Source organism: Sycon ciliatum, chromosome 10 (assembly GCF_964019385.1).
Source record: "Sycon ciliatum chromosome 10, ocSycCili1.1, whole genome shotgun sequence".
In the NCBI taxonomy this organism is placed as follows: domain Eukaryota; kingdom Metazoa; phylum Porifera; class Calcarea; order Leucosolenida; family Sycettidae; genus Sycon; species Sycon ciliatum.
Genome location: NC_088652.1, coordinates 18,001,807 through 18,012,221, shown reverse-complemented (window position 1 = coordinate 18,012,221; position 10,415 = coordinate 18,001,807). Strand labels below are relative to the sequence as shown.

Genomic DNA, 10,415 nt, shown 5'->3' with positions numbered 1-10,415 from the left:
GCTGCGTGAGTCCACGTGTCTGTGGTGATGCTGTACGTTCGTGTGCTCGCTTGCCACGGTGTCAGTGCGTTGGTGTGTGCGTCGAAATGTCTGTGTGTCATGCATGTCGGCTTGTCACGGCGTACATGTACTTCATTGACGTATGCTATATTAGGGGTGCATAGAAGTCTGTTAGGAGTTGGACACACTATAGTCACTACAGTTTTGGCCTTGCCATGCACTCTTTGAACCAGGTATCCTGTGAACCAATGAAACTAACGGCACTGATTCCGCGTTCAAGTTCTGGGAATTTTCAGCCGAGTCACCCACCTCTCCACAAGTAAATTAATTTTATTGTTCTTCAAATGGCAGACCGTACCATGCCAACTGAACACCCTTGGTTTACAGCATATTTGAGTCACTCACTTAGATGCTGTCCAGGCCCTTAGCCAGCACATACATGTACATGTCATGTTAGATACCTTGTCACGGTACCTTGCCAAACTGTAATCATCAAGTATCGAAAATAGTTAGTGGTCATGCTATGGTATAGTTGTAAATAATGACTTTCTCTGAGGATCAAAACAATAGAATCTAGATTCTCAAGTATAATGTAAGTTGAGTAAATCGCCGAGTTCAGTCTGCAGAATCAAGGGCAAGGGCTGAGTTGTTCTAAAGGATGAAGTAAAACAGACCACCTAGTAGAGGATCGGCATTGCATATGCCAGGATAGACATTGTGACTAGGGGCGGGCATACAGAAGTAAATCGAAATAGTCCAGGTCCGAAATCTCTATACCAATCTCACGTGCAATTTGTACATATTAGTAAGTTTCATATCCTGTCTGGGTTTTTTTTTGACGCGGCACTGGCACCATGTGTTGCTGGCCACAGGTCGGCGCCCAAAGAAAGTATGGCCCATGCACAGTGAAATAGCAAGTTTAACTCACAGGAGATGTTCTCCAGCTGTTGTTACACTTCCACGGCTGCCCTGTTAGCATCCACGAATACGTGACCGTCAAGGTCGTCCCCCTGCGGCTGTTCCTGCTCTTCCGCTATCACATTATGCGCCGCTTCGTTGGCCTGCGATTGCAGCGTGTACGTAGAGCGACGCTCTGCCAGGATTTGCCGTGCCCGGTCTTTCGCTTTCGAGTGCTTGCCACTTCGCTGGTGTGAGTCGTGTCCGCCGTCGATGACTACAAAGTTCTTCACTCTGTTCACCGTGCCTCTGTCGTCGTCCATCTCGTTGCCTATAGAGAAATTCGTCTCCTCGATGTCCGGCTCATCAGTCCAGCTTTTCTTGTTGTCTGCAGGAAGTAATGTATATAGGTAAATAGAATGCATACATGAGGACAGACAACAAATGACACGATCCTACACGGTGCATGCTACTTCCTCCGCGTCATCGAAATTGTCGCAGTTTGACTAGTGACTTGTCACTTGTTACTGACAACTCCATAAACTAAGCCATTCGAAACTTATTACACAGTATGATAGTCTGAAGACTAGAGTAACGTTCTAGGACAATTGGACTGAGATTTTTCATGCAGAGATGAAGTCCTCGTCGTCGCTGATGTCAATGGACGCAAAAATATCGTTCCCAAATATTTCAAGGAAGGTTGAAAGTTGGTCGCGCCTCATCTCAAACGCTTTGACTTTCTCCACAGGACAAGAGCTGCTATGCTTGTCGTCTGCTAGCTCTGGATGATTTCTACTTCACCACCAACGAAGCCTAGTAAGAATACACGATAGTTGCGAGGTCGGTTGATTACCGTCGGCGGAATCACCTCGGAATCACCTCGATCTTGAAAATAATGAACTTTTTTTTAGCCGTGGCATGCCCACAGCTCATGCAGGTAAGTGTAGTATCACGTCCAGCGCGCCCTCTTTTTCAGCACTGGTATACCATGGCACGGCACCTGCGCGTGCATCACTAGCACTACGTGTAGAGTCTACACGGCTCTTGCAGGTACAATCATGTACTAGTAGTAGTACTGAGTGTCTCAGCCAGAGCGACAAATTTTATCGCTGTTGCAGGCATTTAGTTTGCCGACCCCTCGATGTTTCTCCAAGCGCTGCCACTTGTTCCACGAAGTCATTCTCACCCCAGCTAAGGTAAAGCAGTGATGGGGCTTGAGTGAATGGCCATAAGCACGAGAAATGTGCAGGCTGCAACACCTGACTGATCTCAGCGAGTCGAAATTACCAGCGCAGCGACATCAGCGAAGAAATTGCGTCTAGTTCAAAAATTCCAGCTTCCAATAACAGAAAATAGAACTTTGCCGTCACCCTATACTGATGACTATCGCCTATGTCCGATCCCTTGCCTCTGGTACGAGTGCTGGTGAGTAAATACCGCATTTTACATCAAAAGTCAAACTGCGACAATTTCGATGACGCGGAGGAAGTATGATTGTGGGAAATACACTGAATTTGTTTCTCTATTAATAATTATGATGCAGTCCAGCTTTGTTGGTTAATACAGGAAATGATTCATTACACGTACATGCAAGTCATACCGGCACAGGAGGAAGGAGGATGTCATGTACTAGTGCTAGTACTTGTGTTTTTCTCCTCTTCGGGGATTGGTGTACGTGCAGTCAATTTGTACTTCTGAGAGAGCCCAGACTAATGTATGTGTGAGGAGGGGGGGGGGGGGGGGGGGTAAGTTGAGTTGAATTCCAGGATGGATACTGGTGCCTTATTGTCGTCAATCCATTTTCAGCAGTTTTTCACGGTCCTCACCCACTACAACATCAACAACAACCCACGTACTCTGGTGTGGTGAGTAGGCACTGGCGGATAATGCTCGAAAAGGTGGCAGATTCTGCTCGAAAAGCAGTGAAATTGGCAGAACCATACAAACCTTATGGTGGGCAATTCCTCGAATTCTGCTCCATTTCTTTATCCACATACCAAACATGCATGAAACTTACCAGAAAAAGCACCGAATTCTGCCAATTTTTCTGCCGGCATTATCCGCAAAGGCCTAGTGGTGAGCCGGCTGCCCACGAGTGGGATCATGTCCACTGACGTCCGCCCAGGGTTTGGGGATTTCAGGGGGGGGGGGGGGGGTGGACTGTTGGGCAGTAGCCAATAGAGTCACCTTTCCCGCTAGAATCCTTTTGAATCTCTCTTTCCTCTTCCGGGGAGACTCAAATGACCGGTGAGCAAGTGCAAGTCAAAGTGTATGTGTGTGTGTGTGGGGGGGGGGGGGGGGGGGGGAGAGATTGCATGGGTGCGTGTGTATACGCATGTACAAAATGTATGACTTATAAGACATTCAAGTTTGAAAATCACCATCCTGTTCGTTTTGTCTGCATGTTGTATGGATTGTGAGACCCAGTGGGGAAACTGGGGATGACGTGACGTGTGGTGCAATGGGTGGTATGACCTGCGTGTTTTACCTAACCATTGATTACCCAAGACAGTATACATTCGCACTTCACTTCCACTCCGAATACTCAGTATCCTGCATCGTTCTCCTTACTTCTAAAATCTCTGTAACTCTGCACCACCAACCCAGCTCTTACCTCGATCAGGCTTGATAAGTTTTGAGCTCGACATTGCACTGGATTCGCTGGAAACACTGTTTCGTTGTGAACTCGGCATCGACCCAGGCATCGACCCAGGTATCGACCCTGTTGGTGATGCAGGCTCGATAGAGCTGCCTCTCTCGTAATCATCGTCAAACACTAGGGTGCTGGTAGCCAGCGATGATCCAGCCCAGTCAGTCACCTTGTCGAACTCACTCTGTCTACGCACGCTCTTCTGCCGACTGTTCTCCCTGGCCTGGCGCAGCCTCTTGGCCTCGTCGGCATTGCTCTCGTGGTGGCGACGGCTCTTCCGTAGGATATGCACAGCCAGCAATGACAGCGCGAAGCACAGTCCGCAGCCGACACAGATCGCCATAAGCGTTCCCACGTTGAGGCGGCTAAATGTACCCGCCTCGGTCGTCCCTATTATCACCACCACTGTCGTCCGTGGAGATGTTGCCCTTGAGCTCGGCGGTATTTCGGACGTCGCTGCAACTGTGCTGGAGAAGATAGGATCGATGGTTGTGGAATGCGTGGTGGTGGCTGTGCTCGGAGATGAAGGGATAGCCGAGCTGGGTGAAGAGGGAATTGTCGTGATAGATGATGAAGGGATCGCCGAGCTCGGAGATGCAGGGATAGCTGTGATCGGTGATGAAGGAATTACCGAGGTAGGCGATGAATGAATCACCGAGCTAGGTGATGGAGGAATGGCGGTGCTCGGAAATAATGGGGTAGCCGCGCTCGCTGAGGTCATTGAGGAGGTCCCATCAGGCGAAGTCGTGAAGCCGGTAGCTTGGGTTACATTCGTACCGTTTCCATCGCCAGAGCCGTAATCATCAGTTGGACTGGGTGCAGCGCTGGCTGAATGGACAGAATGGCTCGCCGAAAGCAGCAACCATAGAACGATCACCGTGAACTGAATCATCGACGCTCTGAAGCCTAAAGCATTTACCGCCATCCTCCTTCCGTAAAGGAAGGGCCAATCACACAGCCACGGGCGGCTTGACATTGCCCGGGCACAAGCGGGAAGGACACGGAGATGCCGAATGAGACAAAATAATCAGTTCGATCGAAGAGCCTGTCCAGCAAGGATTTCCTGAGCAATAGACCCCTATGAATGAAGCAAGGAATCAGCAGATGCTGTAACACTGAGCTTTTGATTCACTCATTTTGCCCCGGAGAATGAACCCTTAGCTTGAGTAAGCTACCGGTACTTCGTAAACCCACCATTGCCTTGTGGAAAGAGATCGAATTATAGCGAACAGCAATTATAATATTTTGCCACAAACTATTCTCTTCTTTTGCGAAGATAGACGGACGAGTGATGTGAGTCATTTGTGACAGCACGCATTGCCAAATGTAGAATATTAGCGACGCAGCTGCCAATAGCTACATGCCAGCACGACGTTTTGAAGTCCACACCTCCTTCTAGCCCAGTTGCTTGTACAGTTGGCAGGCTGTACTGCAGTGCACTGTGCAGTCAAACTCGTAGATCTACGTGCGTCGGGCTGGGGTGGGTGGTATGGGGGAGTGTGGAGGGAGTGGAAAGATGAGTAGCCCTGACTTTGACTGAGTCTGAGCCTCCAGGCAGTTACCAGTGGTCACTCCGGAGCCAGTCTTACCAGATTCGGTTGCCTGTCCAGTGGCAGTACAACTCCTGTATTGCACTGTCAGTCATGTAATCCAGTCCTATCCTGCTAGCCCAGGCCAGCCTGGGGATGTGGCAGCATTGCAGACAACTCAGCAAGGCTTTGGAGAATTTGGACAAGCCCAATACATGGATGGCATTCTCTGAAGCATCTGGTGATACTGGAGGCAAACAGAACCTACTGTCAGGTCGTGGAGAAAAGTGCAGCAATTCTATTTGCCCAAAGGTACTTGGGCTGTCAGCAAGCTGGAGCATACACAATAAGTGTGGTTGGGATTTTAACGTCTTCTGAAATCTGGAAAGTCAACAGTAGCCTGACATAACAGATCCATGCACATGATTACATCAGTGAAGCTGCTAGCCCGACCAGTCTACAGTTCTGGCCGAAGAAAATAGACTTCAATGATTTGTTGCACTTTCTGACTACACGTATCTATATGTAGTTACAGCGATGGACAGGTAGTCTGCTAAGGCTGTATCCAGGTGTCCCTTTCCTTTTTACAATAATCATCCATTGGCTGAATATTAGACCTTGGCGGATAATGCTCGAAAAGGTGGCAGATTCTGCTTTTTTTGCACCGAAATTGGCAGAACCATACAAACCTTATGGCGGGCAATTCCTCGAATTCTGCTCCATTTCTTTATCCACATACCAAACATGCCTGAAACTTACCAGAAAAAGTACCGAATTCTGCCAATTTTTCTGCCGGCATTATCCGCCAAGGCCTACTGAATATCCAAGTTCAAATGGCACACCTGATGAGCCGTCATGAACCATACGGCGAAATGTACGCCGTGTGCAACTACTAGTTTTGTAGTCAACTAGCCCTTGCGGATTTTGATGGCATAATTTCTGGCATAATCTTCGGATTTTGTATAAATATTATGCTCTGACATAGAAGGAATTCTGAGACCAGACGTCGGCATAACCTTACAATGCTGGCCGTGGATTTAATGCTCCGGGTATATTTACATCAAGAGTACATGAAAACCGGTTTTCATGTACTCTTGTTTACATGTACATGTAGGCATGTTACAGGAAATAACCTGGTGAATGTTACCCCTTATACAAGTAAGCCATGCTGTCATGGACTCATGGTGCCAGAGTCGTTGTAACGTTGCAAAGTGCAACAGGAGTGCAAGGGTACAATAATAGCACCTTATCACTCCCTTAGTATTGACTCCCATAGGTTTTTGCCATCCCTAAGCACTCAAATATTCCTGCATATTTGACTCCTTAGGGCTACATTGACCGCATCTATTTGACTCCTTTTTAGCGATTGAACACAGGCTTTGGCTAGTCGTGATAAATCTAATATTGACTTCGTACTTGGTCAATATAGGAAATAAAAGACCTCGTAAAAGACCTCGGCTTCGCCTCGGTCTTTTACTCGGCTTTTATTTCCATTCCCTTGACCTCGTACTCATTCAATATTAGATTATTTAGATACATCATTGGCATAATTCCAGCATAATGTAGCATAATCACTGGCATAATTTGGGCATACGAATGGAAAGAAGAATTCAGCAATTTACCAAACCTAATCTGCCAAGCGCTAGTGGTAGTTTTTTGTTGGACGGCTTTGTCATGATCGTGTTTTACTGATATCGTCTCCGTCCAGTGACGCTGACGTCGACATTCTTTGTCACTGTGAGACTTGGCGTGTACAGTAGTAACCTCGGATCGACTTCGGACTTGTTCGAGCCGACAGCCGAGAACTTTCCGATGCGAATATGCCTTCTTTTGCTCAATTTCGCTCCAAGGCAAGCCGAGTTACGAACATTTGAGTGTCTTCAGTATGTACTGCACAGTCATGGGGGGGGGGGGGGGGATGTATCCATCCATTGGCATTGCTGTTGGTTGACAGCACAGGGGCAGTTAATTTAAAGGGCTAATATAACCTTGAACCTTCCGAGTTGGAAAGCTGTTGGATAGCACTTCGGAGATCTGTTGGAGCTACATGTGTCTGGTCTTTGAATGTCTCAATACTCTGTCAGTTTTTCACCTACATCATCAGTACATGCATGATTGTACAGTCATGTATTGAGTAGTAGTACCGGTAAGTAAGTAATAGTAACAGCACTTTCGTTCGCCATGGATGGCTGATCGTCCGATAAGACAGTGGTTATCGATGGGGGGGGGGGGGCAGGAGGGGTGTGACTTGTTCCAGCTGCGGACCGCGCTAACACTTGGCAATGTTACCTGTCGTCCTTGGCCTTGCCTTGTACATGTACTTGTAGCGCCTACCGGTACGCGGTATGTTCTCACTTCAAAGTGTGAACGTCGACTCGCATGGATATCGAGGGAGCACGGTGTGCGCGCGGGGTTTCAGCTTGACTCCACACATGACCATTACCACGATGGCTCGGTCGACTGTACTTTAGTGCAGTTGAGCAGACGAGTCCGACTCTATAGTATCTTCAACTTACTTACGGCTGTCGGAGAGAAGGGAGATGCAAGCAACTGTCCACTTCCCAACTTCGATGTGTGACCGTGGAATTCTAAAGACCAGTTCGTCGAGTTTTGTCAACAGGCGCAAGAGTTGAAGATGGCGGCCGCGTGCGGAGCAGAGCAACGCCGGAATTATCACGACCTGGCGACTCAAGTCTCTGGAACCATGTCAAGTACATGTACACGCAGTTGCCGCATCCCAAGTGAATCTACCATTCGACTGCCATCACAGGACGGTCTCCGTCTGTACCAGCGACCGTGCTGCATGTCGGAGGGATACCGTAGTCCGCTCCGCTCCGTTTGTATGACAGCGAACCAGCAGAAGACGGTGGCCGACTGACTGACACTTGACTGATTTACGACTGTCGGCTGGAGCATACGAGAAGAATGCCGAGCCATCGGATCCACTCGGCAAACTTGCAAGAAAGCACCACTCCCTGCTCAATACACAATGTTTCGGGACAACCCGCTATGCCAGGAAATAGATATCACGGCGAAGGATACCTTGGGTAAGTGCATAATGATTAATGAGTATGAGGCTATATGAGTGGTTCAATTTTCCCGGAACACTAATATCCTGTGTCAAGATGGTCATATTCGTGTTCTCCTCGCAAAAGGTCGGTCGTTCCCACTTGAATGTATGTAACTTGTTGCAGCACTGAGTGTGGGAAAGTGTCATCTACACTCCCACCTCTCATCAAGACCCCGAAGTACTAGTTACTGTAAAGTTCACGGCGTTTTTAGTTCGCGTTTTCAGAATCCGGACAGGTTTGCGAGATTTTAATTTTGCGATTGCAGAATGGCATTCTTGCTAAACCTGTGGCATTCTTGCAAAACCTTTCATAGATTTCCTTTTCGTGCTGTCTAAATTTCGCGATTTCCACGCGGTCGCGAATTTCGCAGAAATTAGACCATCGCAATAATATCACGGTTTACAGTACGCGCACCTCGGTCTAGACTAGGGCAGTAGGGGCACCCTGTAGTGTGGGCCTATAGGCGAGTTCTAGTGGAAATATTACTCGTTTTTGTTGATAATCATTGAAGTGATGTGATATCGCACATCTCTGGCCCTTGCCCATCAAAATGATTGTATATGCTTGAAAGTCACGGACATTTCCAAGGTGTGACGTGATGGACAGTGCCCATGCCCTGTGCCAGACTTTATAAGTGAGATATGGGTGTACTTCCAAGCAGAAGTTGACCCTTTCCTTTTTTGCATTATGGTGTCTAGGCTAGGATCCAACATGGACTTGTCATCTGAACTACAGTAGAGTCGTGCGCCGAAGAACGTTGAGCCGAAGAACGTCCAGCCTGAAATACTAAGAACGCTACAGCCTAATATAAAGCTAAGAACGGCGGCGTTGGTTTTCTGGCAGCTTGTAGGATACATAATCCAGTACGCACTGTTTCTAAGAACATGCTATAAGAACGCAGCCAATTTTTTATTATTTTTTCCGCCTATTGAAAGACCACGACGATCAACAGCCAACTACAACAGAAGCTACACACTCAACGGACAAGGGCGCAAGGAGGGACGTGACAGCAGGGTGACGGCCGAGTCCCGTTCAATGGACCAAGTCAGGCGGGATAACAGAGAGAGCGGAGAGGAAGCGGATGATGGGACGGACGGTGAAGGGAGCAATGAGTCGGAGAGCGACGATTGTAGTGATCGTGAGAGTGCCGGTGAGAATGTTAGTGTTGTGCGTAGGTTTAGTGGTAGCAAGTCTTCAGTGTACAATCATTTGTTGGCTAGTCCTGATTGTTGCAATTCGTATTCCGACTCTTCTTTCACTGTATTGTGCCGTGGTCGTCATGGTTATGGACTACAGTTAAAAGTTTTGGAAGCCATCTGTCAGCGTCTGTATAAGCCTAATTTGTGTGTACAGAAGGATAGTATAATTGGGTTGAAATTGTTCAAGTAAAGTGTCATGTTTGGTGCGGCCAAGCTTGGCCGTTAATTTTCTAGGTGTAATGTACTGCTGTTATTTGTTATCACTTTGTCCCTTTCTCTTCTTTGTTCAGTTTTCAGTTTAGTGTTAGTACACGCATTCGTTATTGCTCTCGCTTTCATTGATGAAATTCACACTTGTAAATTTCACTGCTGTTGTTCTTAGTGGTATTTCTCTAACACTTAGATTTTCTATAATAGTTCAATTTTGTTTTCATTGTCCTTTAGTACAACGAAGGTTCCTGATGAGTGTTGTACGAAAACTTGTTTGAATCCTCATTTTTCTCTACACCATTTCTTCACATTTCGTTTTATTGCACATTGTCTCCACAGTTTTACATTACATGAATAAAGTGTACACAAATGTCGATCCAGCTTGTATTACTGATTGCGGTTATCAAATTATTTTTTTATATTAATTTATTTTTTACTATGTTCACATAACCAGCTCGAAAAGAATAAGGAAAGATAATGGTACGGACACTAGGACAAACGTGACAACTAATGAGCAGGCGCGGTACCGAGACGCAGCAGTGATGGTGGGGCATTGATGACTCTGCCGACCTGAGGTCTCGGCGTCACGGCCAAAAACACGCACCAAAAACAAAGAAATAAAGAAGAAGATAGAGCTGTACAGAACAGAAAGATGCAAAACCCAAGGCTTAAAGGGGAAGTTAAGGCAAAAATTAAAATTTCACCAGTTGTAGTCTTCGAGGTGCTGAGTCGAATGGTCGTGGTCCGAGGAAGCTGAGACGCTCCCTTCCCACTTGAATCCCAATCGAACTTGCGCACTTCCACCGAAACTGGGTGACTGCGCCCTACTAGATGGGGATTTGTATGCAAAATGTCACTA

At 47.2% G+C, this 10,415-nt stretch overlaps 1 protein-coding gene and 1 long non-coding RNA gene across 2 annotated transcripts in view; one reads left to right on the top strand and one right to left on the bottom strand.

Annotated features, from left to right (window-relative positions):
* Window positions 1–496: 496 nt before the first annotated feature.
* On the bottom strand, window positions 497–4,841 carry LOC135825901 (uncharacterized). Its single transcript, XM_065338533.1, has 2 exons — window positions 3,512–4,841; window positions 497–1,285 (listed from the first exon to the last, which is right to left on the bottom strand). Exons 1-2 carry the CDS (start codon window positions 4,521–4,523, stop codon window positions 951–953), a joined length of 1,347 nt encoding a protein of 448 aa, XP_065194605.1. The 5' UTR covers window positions 4,524–4,841; the 3' UTR covers window positions 497–950.
* Window positions 4,842–7,594: 2,753 nt separating this feature from the next.
* The window catches only part of LOC135826519 (uncharacterized), a 6,583-nt gene continuing 3,762 nt past the window's right edge, over window positions 7,595–10,415 (top strand). The window contains exon 1 of the long non-coding RNA XR_010555316.1: window positions 7,595–8,123. This is a non-coding gene — a long non-coding RNA (uncharacterized LOC135826519). The remainder of the gene's footprint in view (window positions 8,124–10,415) is intronic.

What these genes read in the sequence shown, in the direction of transcription:
- LOC135825901 (XM_065338533.1), bottom strand. Translation starts at nt 4,523, where the DNA reads ATGTCAAGCCGCCCGTGGCTGTGTGATTGGCCCTTCCTTTACGGAAGG. An exon ending in ACTTATCAAGCCTGATCGAG is followed by an intron (nt 1,286 to 3,511) that starts GTAAGAGCTGGG and finishes TACTTCCTGCAG; the next exon opens with ACAACAAGAAAAGCTGGACT.